At 34.0% G+C, this 17,027-nt stretch overlaps 2 protein-coding genes and 1 long non-coding RNA gene across 3 annotated transcripts; 2 read left to right on the top strand and 1 right to left on the bottom strand.

Moving 5' to 3' along the window:
* Positions 1-1,221: 1,221 nt before the first annotated feature.
* Positions 1,222-9,360, bottom strand: LOC117785825 (ubiquitin carboxyl-terminal hydrolase 38). The gene is made up of 4 exons (XM_034624069.1): positions 7,860-9,360; positions 4,297-5,094; positions 3,290-3,592; positions 1,222-1,948 (listed from the first exon to the last, which is right to left on the bottom strand). Exons 1-4 carry the CDS (start codon positions 8,697-8,699, stop codon positions 1,694-1,696), a joined length of 2,196 nt encoding a protein of 731 aa, XP_034479960.1. The 5' UTR covers positions 8,700-9,360; the 3' UTR covers positions 1,222-1,693.
* A 191-nt stretch (positions 9,361-9,551) lies between these two features.
* Positions 9,552-10,897, top strand: LOC117783851 (transmembrane protein 18). The gene is made up of 5 exons (XM_034621403.1): positions 9,552-9,648; positions 9,706-9,801; positions 9,867-9,984; positions 10,044-10,192; positions 10,625-10,897. The coding sequence occupies exons 2-5, from the start codon at positions 9,742-9,744 to the stop codon at positions 10,766-10,768; spliced, it is 471 nt and encodes a 156-aa protein (XP_034477294.1). The 5' UTR covers positions 9,552-9,648; positions 9,706-9,741; the 3' UTR covers positions 10,769-10,897.
* Positions 10,898-11,364: 467 nt separating this feature from the next.
* Positions 11,365-11,868, top strand: LOC117785534. Its single transcript, XR_004617514.1, has 2 exons — positions 11,365-11,578; positions 11,781-11,868. It is a non-coding gene; the product is annotated as an uncharacterized LOC117785534 (long non-coding RNA).
* The last annotated feature ends 5,159 nt before the right edge of the window (positions 11,869-17,027 follow it).

Genomic DNA, 17,027 nt, shown 5'->3' on the forward strand with positions numbered 1-17,027 from the left:
GAAAGAGACTGTGGGAGAGCAACGCCGCCTTTCGCTCATTTTATAGGCGCGCTCCAGAATGTTATGGCATTTTTGCATGTGTGTGTGCTGTTTCTGGCTGGAAGCAACCGAAAAATAGCTAAAATTGTGATGCAAAATAGCTAAGAGCGAGAAGACCCCAGCTGATTTACAAATGTAGTAGCCGTGCTGCTAACTTGTCGCAAAAATAAATGGGTTGGCAGGCTTGGTTCACGTATTTAAACCCATTTTTAAATAGTGATCAATTTCTAAAATGGGTTTATGTCTAAAAACTATATAATTTTAAAGCTAGAATTTTGAAAATGTTTGCAGAATTTTTGTTAGAATTTTTTGGATTTATTTAATTAAAACTTTGCTAAACTTCTCCCCCTGAGGCACAACGAACTGCCAACATTCATAAACAGTTCGACTTTATTTTATCTAATTCAAATTTCATTAAAACTGTTCATAAAATTGTTTATTTTTTGCCAAATATTGCTAGACATCTAAGCAAATGTGTGCCGTTTGTTTCAGCGAACCAAGGCTGCCATACTGTGTATCAAAAACTGTGACGCCATCTTTAGTCTGTTTCCGTAACGAAAAGGCGCCACCTATGGGTTGTTTGCTAAAACACATGTTGCTGTGTTACACTTTAAAAAAAATTACAATAATGTACAGCAATTAATGTTTGTGTTTTCAGTTTTATTGATAACCTTATTTATATAAAAGATAAATATTCATAAGTTACAGCATATACAAAAATGTAATTGAAATTATTCCAATTTAATTGCAATAATATTCAAAACCTCAAAACGCAATAAATATGTAATAATACAAACGCGTTCTGTTTTCCAGATATTTTCCAGGCTTTCGAAAATTCGTGTTACATAAAAGGTAAATTTTAAAAATTCACAAAATTCAAAGAGCATTTTTGACGACAAATTATAAATAATTATTTTTATCTCTCTTTTTTTTTGCTCTGCACATTTAAAAAAAACAAACAAATTATTTCGCTGTGCGTTAAGAATTCAAGTTAAATTAATTAATATTTGTAGACTGAAAATTATGGAAGTTTTGTTATCTCCTGATATTGTTTGAATTATTCATGTATCTATCGGTATTTTAACATTCGTTCTGGCTAATTTATATTGGTATTTCAATATTATTTTGCTTTCGCTGTTTACGACTATAACTAAATTGTGTGTTAACAAAAAACAATGCGTAAAAATTATAACAAAATTTGTTGTAAAAATGGAAATACAATATGTAGTTTCTGTGCTGGAGTTTTGGTTTAAGGAACATGACAACAATAGTATGTGTGTGTTTGTTTTTTTTTGAGTGTAGTGTGGAAAGCGCCTCCAATAGAAAGTCTACACATATACATATGTGTGTATATGTAGTAGCTGCCTCTCTCTGCTCTCTATTGTTTAAGTGTGTGTGTGTTTTTTTATATATTTCTACATGCTTATATAACATTAATATTAATATTATTGATGCCTGTGTGCATATATATAAAATAGAGATACATAACTTTATATATATATACACATATACACACATACAGTTACAGTTATAGATATTGTTGTTGTTGTATATATATAAAGTTGAATATATGTATGTTGTTCTTGTTGTTTAGCTGGAACGACGCTTTCCAAGCAACTTTCCCAGCTTTCTTTCCAGTCTAGTCCACTTACAATCAGTAAACAAATCGATTGAAATTCATGCCCAAATCATTCCCCCCACACCCCCCGGTGGGCGGGGGCGTCTGATCGTCTTCGTCATCGCCTTCGTATCCATTCCGAGTCATTGTACCGTTATCACTCACATTGTTGTTGCGCTTCGCCTGTCTCTTAAATTGCTGCAACTTCAATTCCTCGGTATAATCGCGATTATCCTGCTTCACATAATCCCGAAGTGTCCTCGGCAGTTCATCCAGCTTGAGGGGGGGAATCTGAGGCAAAGTAACATAATTAATTATGTATACTAATTTGAAAATCAGAAATTATTTGACAAAGTTATGAGAGATCAAAGTTTTTGAAAAAAAGGGTATGTATGGAAAATTGGATAATTCATGGCTTAGGGTCGAAAAAATATCAAACTTTCTAGATGATAAAAATTTAAATGCAGAATCATTTTAGAGGCCAAATCATGATTAAAATGACATTCCGCTTGAAAATCGGTTAATTTTTAATGAAGTTATGAAAGATGAAAGTTTTTGAAAAAATGTCAAGGGGTAGGTATGGAAAATTGGATGATAGATGGCTTATCGAAAAAATATCAAATTTTCTAGATGATAAAAATTTAAATGCAGAATCATTTTAGAGGCCAAATCATGATCAAAATGTCATTCCGCTTGAAAATCGGTTAATTTTAAAAGTTATGAAAGATGAAAGTTTTGAAAAAATGTCAAAGGGTATGGAAAATTGGATGATAGATGGCTTCGATCGGAAAAATATCAAATTTTCTAGATGATAAAAATTTAAATGCAGAATCATTTTAGAGGCCAAATCATGATCAAAATGTCATTCCGCTTGAAAATCGGTTAATTTTAATGAAGTTATGAAAGATGAAAGTTTTGAAAAAAATGTCAAGGTAGGTATGGAAAATTGGATGATAGATGGCTTCGGATCGGAAAAATATCAAATTTTCTAGATGATAAAAATTTAAATGCAGAATCATTTTAGAGGCCAAATCATGATCAAAATGTCATTCCGCTTGAAAATCGGTTAATTTTTAATGAAGTTATGAAAGATGAAAGTTTTTGAAAAAATGTCAAGGGGTAGGTATGGAAAATTGGATGATAGATGGCTTCGGATCGGAAAAATATCAAATTTTCTAGATGATAAAAATTTAAATGCAGAATCATTTTAGAGGCCAAATCATGATCAAAATGTCATTCCGCTTGAAAATCGGTTAATTTTTAATGAAGTTATGAAAGATGAAAGTTTTTAAAAATGTCAGGTGGTAAGGTAGGTATGGAAAATGGATGATCGGATCGGATGCTTCGGATCGGAAAAATATCAAATTTTCTAGATGATAAAAATTTAGATGCAGAATCAATCCAAATCATGATCAAAATGACATTCCGCTTGAAAATCGGTTGAGTATTGACAAAGTTATGACAGTTTGAAGTTGGTCAGACCTTTGACTTTCATCTAAATTAATCCAATTTTAAAGTTTTAATTTGATCTACATTATTTTTTGTTAATTTAAATTGAATGTACAGTTTTGTGTCAATCTGTTATAATTTTTGTAACCGCATTAATTAAGTTTATTATTTAAATAAATGTACCTGAGGTAACGGAACCATGGGATGCATCGGTCCATTTTCGGATGCTTCTGTCGATCGTCCGCACATTTGATAGAACAGTATATAGGGAGTATTCGGTGAGGTCAAACTGTGCATTTCCTGTGGCTTTGAATTTGTCACCAGACTGTCATTGAATTTAAACCAATTCTTGGACTGATCGGCCGCAAATGTAAAGTAATGTCCCGAATCCATACTATATCCGGCGTGCACAACTCCGGCGTACAGATCGTAGTGCACCGTGCAAGTCTCCTGCAGCGAATCCATTGCACACACCTTGACGATCACCTGCGATAAATTAAGGAGAATTATAAATATTAGTAATTATTGTATAAAAAGTAGCATATGATATATATTATTGTAAAATAAATAAGAATATTTTATTATAAAATGATAACACCTTAACACATTTTAATTTAATAATACTTTGGACGTGTAAAGTGACTAGCTCCGAAGTCTGACCAACTTCAAACTGTCATAACTTGTTCAAAACTGAACCGATTTTAAAGCGGAATGTCATTTTAATCATTACTTGGAATTTCACTTCATTCTGCATTTAAATTTTATTAAATTCTTAAAAAAAAATATTTTTCTCTAGATTCTACTAGATATTGATTTCGATGCTAAGGGTCCCCCCTTTAAAATTTTGAAAATTCAAAATTTTAAATCTCAAGTTTTCACTTTTAATCGACTCCTTATATCGTAATTAGTATAAAACAACACTTTAAACTTGATTCTGAGACCTTTCATTTTTTTGTAAAAAATCATGCGAAATTGAACAAATATTTGGACTTGTAAAGTGGCTAAATCCGCAGTCTGACCAACTTCAAACTGTCATAACTTGATCAAAACTGAACCGATTTTTAAGCGGAATGTCATTTTGATCATAATTTGGCCTCTTAATACATCCAGCATTCAAATATTTATTATAATTATTTATAAAATTTGTCAATTTCTTATTTGTGATTGCTGATCGATAGGGGAATACTTACGCTCTCGTCGTGAAAGACCTTGTGCATGAGTTTGGTGCGGAAATGATACTTCTGATCGTACTTGAACTGCTTGAGAGTGAGGATGAGATTACGTGGTGCTTGGGTGATGGCAATGCGACGCTCCGCATCGCAGAGTTTCTTGCAGCTGGGACAGAAGTATTGATTGTCGCCATCGAGTTTCTCCGGCGAGCAATAGTAGTCGATAAGATCCTGAACGGAATAATTGTTAGCACCACCGCAAACGTCCTTGTCATCGGGAAACGATAATTGCAGCTCACGGAAACTGTCCTCATTGCGACTCTCCCAATCGCAGCTCAGACATTTGTAGGTTGTCGACAATTTGCCAGCGAAGGTTTTATCGATTGTCGAGGGCGGCTTCTTCGATGCATTGGTGGGCGTGGCATTTAAGCCGCTGGCGGGTACAGTGGATCGACACAGCTCATAGTCCTTGCTATTGTAGGGTATCACACCAGCGGCCACTATCTCATCGACAATCTCATTCCTTGGCTCCGTCGTCGATTCCTTTAATGCTTTCTTTTGGGCTCCTTCGTTGCCCAGTTGCGTATTGTGTGCTCCAATCTCATGCTCATGCAGCAGATCCAACAAATAGCCCAGAAATTCGGAACTATCCTGCTGCAATCCCGGCGTGAACCCCGGCGGCCGTGTCGCCTTCAAGACCCGCGTTGGCGTCAACTCGTAACGCATCGAGTGATGCATCAATGCTATCTGTTGCTGCATCTTCAGCAACAGCAGCGAGTTGCTCTCGATCAACAGGATTTGACGCACAAAACTGTGGATACATCAAGTGAACAACATTAAATAAGTGGGACAAAAAGCAGCTCAAATATTTTAAATATTTTTGAGCTCAAACAAGTGGACGGTTACAGCCGAGCACGCTCGACAGTAGAATACCCTGTGCCCAGGTACTCTATACTCAAAGTTGATGTATGATATATGGAATCGAATTAAACCAAATTTGGTAAGAATGTACAAAACAAACTTAAAGACAAACAGTTTAATTAAGATATCTCAAAAAACAAAACACTTTTTCATACTAAAAGTTGATTTTTGACCGATCGGTCCTATGACAGCTATGTTATAAATTCGCCCGATTTGAACGAACTTCGGCCAGGATGGACAAAGCCAAGTTAAATGCATATTTTATTAGTTTGGTTAAGATATCTGAAAAAACAAAAAACTTTTTCATACTAAAACTTAATTTTCAATTGAGCGTCTCTATTGCAGCTATATGATATAGTGAACCGATTTGAATCAAATTTTGTCAGGATGTATAATACCAGCCCAGATGCATATACTATCAGATTGCCAAAGATATTTCAACAAACAACAACTTTTTCATACTAAAACTTCATTTTCGATCTATCGTTTCTATGGCAGCTATATGATATAGTGGTTCGATCCAAAAATAAGAACAAACTTGATCTGCCTATGGTATCCAGGAACCTACATACCAAGTTTGAAGTCTCTAGCTCTTATGGTTTCTGAGATCGACGTGTTCAAACAGACGGACAGACAGACGGACATGGATCAATCGACTTGGCCGTTGATCTTGATCAAGAATATATATACTTTGGGAGTCTGCCACGCCACCTTCTGCCTGTTACATTCATTCCAAAAATATTATACCCTTTTTTTTTGTCCATTTTCAATGAATTCAGGGTATAAAAATGGCCCTATTTTGGTTTTCTTTGAATTATCTGTGAAAAATGAATCTAATAGCATTGTATGTAGGTGTTGTTATTACTATACATCGCATCATTGGTTCATGCCAGATCATTGAAGCAGCTTGTATCACATGTACAAAATACTGTTTTAGCTCTAAGATTGACGATGTGTGTATAATGCCAGCGAGCTGTTTTTATAATTATTGATTAAAATAACGTGTCATCGAACAATGGAAATTTTAACCCAAAATACATTTATCATAATTTAATAAGAGCAACAAAATATAAATGTATTGGTGTGCTCTACACTTCGAAAATCAGACGTAGGCAATCTATGTAAACATTTTTATTGGGTTGATAGGATTTTCGATAAAATTAATAATAATATACTAAGAAAATATGTATTGTGGCTGCATATTTATGTTTTCTATTTGAAAATGGAAATATTGTTTTCATGAATGAAAATGTTGAATTAAAAATTTGTTTCAATTGTCACAGTTTTTCTCGCAGTGCACTCAGAACATTTCGTGCAAACTTTTGTCTGTGGGAAATCCGAATAATTTCGGAACACCCCAGGTGTATAATTATATTGTATAACTTGTAGTTCCTTTCGGTATAAAAACCATGATCAGATCGGGTTTGAATATAGTAGTAACTGTGAATACCACCAATATGTGGTTCTTCTTCCAATTGATAATCCTTCTAACAGGATTCGCGGTTTATTCGATTGCATATAATTATCGCTTCGTTCTTGATAATTTTGAAATATTTAGCGAGTGTCCTAATCAACCTAAGAACGTATTGGATGCAAACGGTCTCTTCGATTTATCTGAACTAAACATAACATCAGATTTGGAATTTGTATATGTATCGGGCAACATGACCACTGTGTGGAATATCCAACCATCGGATCGCATTGAAGTAGTTTTCGAAAGTTATTGACACTTTTGGACGACGCTTTTTAAAGGATATATACATATTTTCCCAGGCTTCTTTCGAACTGTTACGCTTTGACCGCGGAGAATGGTTTAATACATTTTATGGTATTACCGTCAAGGACTTTTGTAGTGTGCTTTATAGCAAATATCAATATTGGTACCAATATTGGACTAAACACATAATCAACTCGAAAGACGTTAAGAGCAAATGCCTTTCGCCTGGTGTAAGTCTACCCAAGATATATATTATAATTTCATTTAATTAATTTTTCTGGAACAGACCAAATTAGTGCATGAGCCATATAAAGTGGATATGACAGCAAATTTGAATGGACCTCGGATGGAAGGACCCCATAAAACAGTAATTAAATTGAAGGCCTTTGATTTTTTGCTACGGGAAAGAGCAACAAGTATATGCTATGAAATATTGGGGGAAATGACTTCGACATAATTAAATCTCTGAAACATTTCTAACTTTTTTAATAAATACGAAATTTTCATAATTTTATTGAAATCAATTTATGTAACATATAATTAAACTTTTGTAAATTTTTTATCATTTAATAAATAAGAACTGATCTATCTAATATATAAAGCTATTTGTCCTGACTGACTGACTGAGATTTGAGAAATTTTGACACAATGGATGTAGCCGAAGAGTGTCAATTAAAATATCTTTGATTTCAAAAAAGATTAATCTAAATTCGATAATTAAATTTAAAAAATATATTCAGAGAAACGATAATTACACGTTGTGGTGTAATTTAAATAAATGCTTTATTGAACCAAAACTAACCATTATACATAAATAGGTTAATAATCGGTTAATATGGTTTGTAAAATTTTGTTTTATCGGACTCAAAACAATAAAAATATAAAATATATAAATAAAAATAATAATTATAATAATAATAATGATATTGATAACAATATTATTTACCTTGTGGAATATCTCGGGCGCCTGGTTGATCGTCGAGAGCATGTGAAATACGATGGGTGCCACTTTGGGTCGCAGGGCGGGAAAGATCATGTGTTGGAAGAGCACCTCAATGTTATCAATGGCAATCTCATCGAGCAGCTGATACTTTTCCTGCTCTCGCAGTCCCTGCAACAAGGCCATAATCCACAAATTGAGATTCTGACAGAAATTGCAGATACGCAACCAGTTGCATAGTAATTCCACCGTCTTCCTTATGCACTCATCCTGTACATTTTGCTCTAGCAGAGACTGTACCGCTTCCAGTATAAGTTCCGGACTGAATAATTGAAAGACAATGGCAAGCGCAACGGATGGTGGCTTTGAATTCGATTGCGATTCCGATTGTGATATCAGTTGATAGACAATCGATAGATAAAACATGAGATATTCCTTTTTGTTGGGCAACATTAACATGTTGGCCACTTGCACAATTTCCTCCTTGAACAGTGTGAGATCTTTAGTGTTTGTGGTGCTAATTTGCATATTGGCCAAATTGTAAATCACATGCTGATAACGCAACAAGGTAGAGTGCCTATCGTTGGGATTAATGCCCTGCATAATATTCACTAGACTCTTGATCTGCAGTTGTATATTGGAAATTTCTCGCAGTGCCATTTCTCCACCAACTCCTCCTCCCCCCGCCTCCTGCTGCTGCTGTTGTTGTTGCTGCTGCTGCTGCTGTTCGCCGTCTTCAGCTGTTAATTTAACAGCTGAACTGATAACAGTGGCGGTTTGAGTGCTGTTGGTGCTGCTGGCGTTGCCAGATTCCTGCGTTTCCGCATTATTCTGCTTGACAGCCATTTGGTATAGCGGTAAATGGAGATAACGCAAACGACAACTTTGTCGGCTGTCAAGTTTCGGTCGCGTTTTCGGCTTCCGTTTGGCGCGTGCACTGCGACTGTTGCGTTGACTGCGCCGCAACGTCTGCTTGTAACTTTTGCTCTTGTTGCGAGTCGTTTTGTTATCGTTTTCTTTAACAAACTGGCGACCGCATCTAGTTATCAAAACAAATGCTGAACGCGTCCATTCAATTGGAAGCAATGGAAACAATTCAACTGGAATGCAGACTCCACTTCACCTTCCAATAGCCAGGCAGTAACTGTTATCACACTGTAAATTGAGCACTTCTTATTTTTTTCACTTTTTCTCTATTTTTTTTTGTTTGGCTGCAATCACTAAAACGACGCTCGCTTTGTTTTTCACAATTTCCCAATTTTGTCACTGCGACCTTCTTTAATTTTCCCCTTTTTTTTTCTCGCACTTTTTCTGCTGCTGATATTGACTTGATTTCTACGCACTCAGTTATATTATTTATGTTTGCGTTTGATGTTTACTATAATTTTGATAGCTTTTCACAAAATTCTTTGTGATATTTTTCAGCTCTTTATTGTTAATGTTTTTTTTTGTCTACTGAGTCAGTGAAAGCAGACCTGCCAACTTGGGTCGTTTGGTTCTGAACAAGCTCAAATGAACGTGAGTCAGTCAATGCAGTGCTGCCAACTCGATTGATTTTGAATAAGCTCAAATGAACGGTTCATGAACAATAACTCAGCGGCGATATTGATACACAGCGTTTCGATGAGCTTAAAGTGAACTGTTAAATAACAGTGTTATGCTTACGATGCTGTTAATAAACAGCTGTTTTTCATTTTTTTTGCCACACAATTCGGTTCGCGTCCGTCAAACGAAATATAAACAACAAAAAAAAAATACTCAATAAATAAAATAGTGAATGTGTGGCCTTTGTACTGTAAGAATTGGTTTATAAATACTTAATATTTGAACCGCAATTGTTGTACTTTTCTAGAAATAAGAAGCAACGTTTAAAGCAGAACTCAGTAAAATGCATCCAGGGCAAATTGAAGTCAATGAAATTACAGGGTATTGGACATTTATATTAAGCGTAAGTTATTTTGCCACAAAAACAATGAAAATAAAGTTATGATTGTCGTACTTATTTAATTGCAGATTGATTGGAAGGACCCATGGCTTATAGCATTGATATTAATTCATGTGCTGACCACAAGTACAGCTTTATTAACCAGAAATAACACAAACTTTCAAGTTTTCCTCTTCCTTGTGCTGCGTATGTAAAATAATGTTGATTTATAAACTTACATTTATTTATATATTTTGCATTATCAGTGTCGGTTGTGTATTTCTCGGAGAGTATTAATGAGTATGCGGCGCTGAATTGGAAAACATTCTCAAAGCAACAATATTTTGATGACAACGGTTTGTTTATCTCCACCGTCTTCTCAATTCCCATTTTGCTCAACTGTATGCTGTTAATTGTGAGTATTCAACATCCAATTGGATACGTGTCTCTCAGACTCCCAATCAGAATTTGCACACATTTAATACTAACAAAATAACAATGTTTGATTGGAATAAGTTGATGGGTGGAGGGTTAATGCAAAACTATGAATTTATAATTGGTAAACAAATTACTTTTATTTCATTTTATTTATTTATTCAATGGCAACTTAACACAGTTGTCCCAGAGTAATTTAAAATTCAAAATTAAATTATTAAAAATTACTTAAAATTTATTGGTATAAAATAATAAACAATATAAAATTTTAACTGAAAAGATTAAAAAAATCAAAAAACATATTTTAGATAATATTAAACGATTTTTAAAGAATCCAAAATACAGAAATTTTGGTAATTCGCATGAGACTCTTTACGTTGTAATAAAATGTAATAAATTGTTTATAATGCAGGGAACTTGGCTGTATAATTCCACACAAATGATGGCCACGTTGAAGACAGCCCAGTTGAAGGAGAGGGCGCGTCGGGAGCGCACTGGAAATACCGAAAAGCCCACATCATGTCCGGCCACGGAAAAGTCCTTAAAAACGGAGTAAGAAGGAAAAAAGAAGGGAAATAATCACTCAATTATTGAAGGAATCACAGAAGCCATCGATTGTCGCCATAGCGTGTAAATCACGTCAGGTGTTCTCTATTTTTTTTATATTAAAATTTGTGTGTGTGTGTGCCACAAGTGCTGTACTTATTTGTAATAATAAATAAAGCAAGTAATTACGTTAATTTCTACAGTTATTTTATTTATTTATTTTGAAACTAAAACTGAAATCATAAACAAATATTGAAAAGTTCAAAAGTTTAAGAAGCAGTCCGCGCAATGGCAAGTCGAGCGCTAAATATAGACAGAACAAGCTATAAAATAGCTAAGTTGGCATCAGTAGTTGCGACATGACTATTCAAACAAGTTGGCAGCTCTGAAACTAAAGTTGCAAATTAACTGTGCTTTCTCCATATTTCGGATGCTTTTCAACCAGTAACAGATATTTTTCCTCTAAAAAGTTGGCGGCATTTTGTTGCTTTTGCGCAACTGGTCACACTGATCAATCGGTGGCAGCCCTTCGGCCATAACAGTGCTACCACACCAGTGCTGCCAAGCTGTAAGGGAGCAACTATAGCTGTTTTTGGCTGCAAAGCATCTAAATTTGTTTTTGTGGACACACTGTGATCAGTCGGTGGTTGAAAGCAGTCAGTCAAGTGCAAGAAGCAGCGGGCGACGACGACGAAGTTCTTTTTACCGCTGCGTAAACAATAATTTAGTTTGTTGATAAGATATATTCTTGGCATAAACAGCTTTTAACAATTAAAACGCGAATTGTGTTGATTCATGTGTGTAAACAGTGAAAAGAGCGGTAACTAGAGCGAATTAAAAAGAAAGAAACATTTACATTGCGCCCAGCTTACGACAAGAGCTGTTGTTGTATGTGTACAAGTGCTTGTGCTTGTGTGTGTGTGTGTTCGTATGCGTGTGATTGTGCGTGTGTATGTGTGAAGATAGCCCGAAAACAGAAGTTGTAACTGTCTGTCAACATACATATAAATATATTTTACAAGGCCAAAGTCAGCTCGAATTAAAGGGCAACTTTCATTGAATTAACCAAAAAAAAAAAAGAAAAGAATAAAACAAAACAACTGTTAAAAATATAAAAAAAACAATCGAAGAAGAAGCAGCAGCAGAAAAGGGCCAACTTTTAAAAGTAGCTACCAAAAAAAAAATCTGTCGCAGGGCAACAACAACAACAACAAAAAGTGACGCATAGTCGAAAGTCGTTTTAAAACTAAAAAGGTAAACAACAATTTAATTAAAACTGAATTTAAAATCCATCAATTTGTGTGCAGCAAACACTTCATTCATAAATACGCATTGTCAGTAGCAGCTGGCAGTCACTGTACTCCCCCACCCTCTTATAAGCGCCTTTTGCTTATTCGCACTTTTAGGACATTTTTAAAATAGACGCCAAAAATACCAAATGACTTACAGCTTCCATACTTCATTTTAGTTGGAACTACTTTCCAGGCAGAAATGGATCGTGGTTTGATCTGGAAAGGTTATTTATTTATTTTATTATAGTTGATTGTTCATATCAGGGACTTGAAATACATAAAATTTGAAAAATAAAATTAATAAATACATTCTATAATTGTGCCCTGCTCTTTTTGTAGGCTTCATATTTATTATTTGCGGTCCCAGACTTATATTGATGATTTTTATAATAAAAATCTTTCATAACATTTATCATACTACAAATAAAATAACAATTATATATATTTTTGAATAAAAATCATATTAATTTATTATTTTTGGATTTATAGAATTAAAATATTAAAAAAAAAAAAAAAAAACGAACTGTCAATGAACAATTAAACTCTTCTAAGATCTCTATTAATTTTTTAAAATTGGTTATTATTCATCCTACAATAAAAAAAGATCGAAAACATATAGATAAATCAATTAAAGGTATTTTTAATTGATAAATAAATAATGTGAATTCTTTGACTCTTCCAAAACAATTACTTGGCTCACTGTAAGTGCATTTGGGGAAATAAATTTGATCCTGGGGGCTAAAAATTTTTGAAGCGCTCATTTCAAAGTTGAACATTTTGGAAAACAATAACATGATTTTAATAGGCTAATTTTGAGCATTGGGCGCGTTGAAGTCACTGAAATGCCAAAAAGCAAAGCAAAACTAAAACCGAAGCAAAATAAATAAATAAATACAAACGTGTGTCTCCGTATGTATATATTTATAAAAAAAACAATCAAAATAACTCGGTGACATCATTTTGACTAATCGCCAATTTTAGCATTTGAAAAACGGCGGCTGCTGTTGTGAGAGATGCGGCAATACCAACAGAGTGGGTAAGGGAGGGAATCAGGTGCTACGCCCGCTAATCGACGACACGACACGACGACGCGACGTCGGTCACTCAAGACTCTGGAAAGAAGCAGGTGCCTAGACTACACTAGAGAGAGAGCCAAGGAGAGTCAAAGCCGAACTAAAGCCGAGTAATTGTTTTTTCTCTCTTTCTTTCCTTTACACTTTTGCGGATCGTTTGCTGTTTGTGTGTGTTTTTGTGTGGGTTCAACTAAGTCTGTGAGTGTGGCAGCAATTGATAATGGGAAATTTCACTTTCAATGTTAAGTTGAAATGATTTGCATTTTTTTTTAATATTTATTGCCTTATGCAGAAATATTTTAAGTATGTCGTTGTTTTAATTGCTTGTTTTCAGTTCGGTGCCCTTTTTGCTGCTATTGTTATTATTGTTTTCAAAAAACCTATACCAAAATTGGTATGACTGTTATTAAAAACTTCAAATTGTCATAACTTTGTCAAATCTTAACCGATTTACTTGCAAAATGTCAATTTTTTCATTGTTTGGCCTCTAGTTTGATTCTGCATTAAAATTTAAAAATGCAATTTTTTTCATTTACTATCATTTTTTTTCGTTCTTTCGATTATTCTCTATTTTTTCCTTGACACTTTTTCAAATACTAATACAAAATGTCAATTTTTTCATTGTTTGGCCTCTAGTTTGATTCTGCATTAAAATTTAAAAATGCAATTTTTTTCATTTACTATCATTTTTTTTCGTTCTTTCGATTATTCTCTATTTTTTCCTTGACACTTTTTCAAATACTTCAAACTGTCATAGCTTCGCTAAATCTTAACCGATTTTCATCTGGAATGTCAATTTTATCTTTATTTGACCTCTATTTTGAATCTGCATCAAAATTATTTTCGATCAATGTCCACCTTTTCCATAAGTTTGGCTTGGCGCTATTTCAAAATCTTCAAACGGTCATAACTTTGTCAAAACTTTACCGATTTGCTTGCCCAATATCATTTTGATCATTATTTGGCCTGTAAATTGATTTTGCATCAAAGTTTTATTCGTTTAGAATAGTTAATATTAAAAATTGACTTAACTTATTGTGAACCCTAAGCTATTTTAATTTGTAGTTGTGAGTTTTAAATTAAAAGTTCCCCCTTAGATTTACTGGAAATGAGATCAGATTTGTTATGACTTTAATCGGGCTTTAATCTAGGCAAAGTACGCTTAAAAATAGCCAACGAAAGAGGAGAAGAGGGGCAAGAGGAAGAGGGGAAGCTTTACGCTCCACTAGCTGGCAATCTCGTTAAGCCGGCTGTAATGGAATCGGGAACAGTCTCCGTACGCTATACATGATTGAATCTCAGCAATGGGCCATGTGTCATTCACTGTATACACTCTACCCTTCCCCTCGTCCACCTCTTCAGGTGACTTGTCGTGTAATTTATCAAAAGAACGAAGAGAAGAAGTGGAAGGTAAATGCGATTACGGCATAAGCGATTAATTTTATTGCATTTCTGCCTTGTTTTATATATATAAACTAATTAAAGCAATTTCCAATTGTGGCTCGTTAAAACTGTTGGGGCGACACCTATCGACGGCGTGTGTCAACATGGCCAAGAAAAGCAGCCCAACAAGCCAGGCTATTAAAACACAAAAGCAACTTCAAAGCAATTGTTGAATTACCCTCGCGCCTACCCAAAGGGTTAATTGTGTGACCCTTTACCCTTTCTCCCTATTATTCTTTTATTCGTTCTCCCTCTTCCTCTCTCTCTCTGTCTGTCTCTGTTCTTGGCCAGTGGCGCTTAGTTGTGGCTTTGTCGGCATCTTTTGTACACTTTTCATGAGATTTTTCAATTTTTCACCGCACAAATAAATTGTTTGTCTTTCGTTACACTGACTCTTTGTTTTTATACCCGGTAGTTGTGATGCACAAGGGTATATTGTACTTGTTGTAGTGTAACCCTGTAACCCTGACTTTTATACTTCGTCCGTTTCTCAGCTAGATTGTTTCAAAACTTCGTCCTGCTTGGGCTGCACGAAGATCAGTCAGTTAGTCAGTCAGGACAAACAGTTTTATGTATATAGTTAGATATTTAATTTGTTTTTTTATATATTCAATTTAAAATTTTATGATTTTATTTTGAATTCTTAAGATTTTTAAATGTCCTGAAACTGAGATAAAGCTTAAGCTCAAAAAAGGAATTAGAAAATTGAACAAACAATATTCAGTAGGGGAAAAAAATTAGAAGACAAAAATGCCAAATTAAGGAATATTTCATTGGAAATAATTAAATAATTAAGAGGTATCTTTTAGTTGGAAGCTCGACTTTAGCGTTTTTCTTGTTTGTTTGTAAGAATGCTTATGTTGCTTTTGTTGTCACTGTTTTCGTTGTTGTTGCTATTGTTGTTGTCGTTGTTGGGTGTGCTCCCAATTACCAAGTTTTTCATCTGCCATCTCTTTCTATATGCGTGTGCGTTTCTTGCTCTTGTTTTTCTATGTCACGCCTCATTTAGTTTTCCACAACGTTTCCTGACCCCCGCCGCCTGCCCCTCCCCCTCCCTCTACCCTGCTCTCTTCGAAAAGTGTCGCATGAAAAATATGTGGAGCATGTTCTTTTACTTTTACATTTTTACATTGCCTCTTTGCCAGATTTGAAAATGCACACAATTTTCCAGCTGGCACAGAATTAGTTGAAGGTACTGAAGTATGGCTATATTTCCTTCCGTTCTTTTCTTTTTGTATTCTTTCTGTTCTTCTCTGTATGTCTCTGTATCTGTATCTGTAAACTAGATCAAAAGACTTTTTATTGCGGTCACCGACATCATCTAGATTTCGTTCTATTTCGTATCAACTTCAATTAGTCTCAAAATGCTGACAGTTTGTCGGTGGTAAGGAGGTAACATGAATGTTGCAGCAGTTGCACTCAACAGATAGTGGATATCAAAAAGAAAAGATTGGAAAAAAAATTCCAAAAACTATATACTATTTTTGACGGCACTTTAAAACTAACTTTATAAAATATAGCATTAAATCAGAGAACGTGTAGATTTATAATTTAAAATAAATACATTTCAACTTTGATCTACATAAATAATAATAATCATTTTAATGATAATTAATATAATGTTCAAAAATAGTATATCTGCGACTTTCTAAATCATTTATAACACTCAAAACTCTAATTTGCAATTCGTATTTAGAGCATTTATAACAACTGAAAAACATCTATGGAAAAACAATTAATTTTTTCATTACTGCTTAACATCTGTTTTATAGAACACTAAAGTAACGCATTTAATGAGCTGATTACAATAATAATATAAATATTTGCACAGATGTTATTACAAATTTGCAACTACCATAAATCGTTTGGCTTATAAACAATGCATAAAGATGGCCAAAATAATGTAAACATTTAATTGTATTTCCGGTTTCAAGTTGTAGGAAAATCAATTTCAAAAAAGCTTTAATTGTTAGCAGATTGTCAGACAGAGAGAGAGATACTCTCAATAAATCTCTAATGAGAAGTACAAGTGGTATATTTATGCAGCCTTCCATTTAATTGGTATTGATTGCTTTGACATTCTTGGCAAATACTCTTGACATGGTCAATAATGTCCGAGACTTATTATTGTTCGCCGTGTGTCACAGTTGCATTCTAAATCTCATTATGAATTTATGTAAATGACACAAAAAAAAGTATAACAAACAAGCAACGACTAGAAAAAAGAGGTGTTATCTAAGGTCTAGACGAATATTAAATGCACTATATCTAAGACAGCTATAGTGTGATAAGATAAGCAGCAATATACTAAAATGTGTCTTATCAAATTAAATAAATAAATATGCTCATATATATCTGTAAACAAATTATAAAGAAAATAACCAAATTAGTAGTAATAAAAAAACGAATTTTAATTTGAAGTCCTGCATATTAAAAATGTATAAATAATGAGAAAAACGAT

Source organism: Drosophila innubila (genome assembly GCF_004354385.1).
Source record: "Drosophila innubila isolate TH190305 chromosome 2R unlocalized genomic scaffold, UK_Dinn_1.0 1_C_2R, whole genome shotgun sequence".
Lineage (NCBI taxonomy): Eukaryota > Metazoa > Arthropoda > Insecta > Diptera > Drosophilidae > Drosophila > Drosophila innubila.

Bases quoted from the DNA above. Each gene is read 5' to 3' on its own strand.
- LOC117783851 (XM_034621403.1), top strand. From the start codon at position 9,742: ATGCATCCAGGGCAAATTGAAGTCAATGAAATTACAGGGTATTGGACA. The intron at 9,802-9,866 runs GTAAGTTATTTT...ATTTAATTGCAG, and splicing joins ATTGGACATTTATATTAAGC to ATTGATTGGAAGGACCCATG. The intron at 9,985-10,043 runs GTATGTAAAATA...TTGCATTATCAG, and splicing joins TTTCCTCTTCCTTGTGCTGC to TGTCGGTTGTGTATTTCTCG.
- LOC117785825 (XM_034624069.1), bottom strand. From the start codon at position 8,699: ATGGCTGTCAAGCAGAATAATGCGGAAACGCAGGAATCTGGCAACGCC. The intron at 5,095-7,859 runs GTAAATAATATT...TTCACTTGATGT, and splicing joins CGCCCGAGATATTCCACAAG to ATCCACAGTTTTGTGCGTCA. The intron at 3,593-4,296 runs GTAAGTATTCCC...AATTTATCGCAG, and splicing joins AGGTCTTTCACGACGAGAGC to GTGATCGTCAAGGTGTGTGC.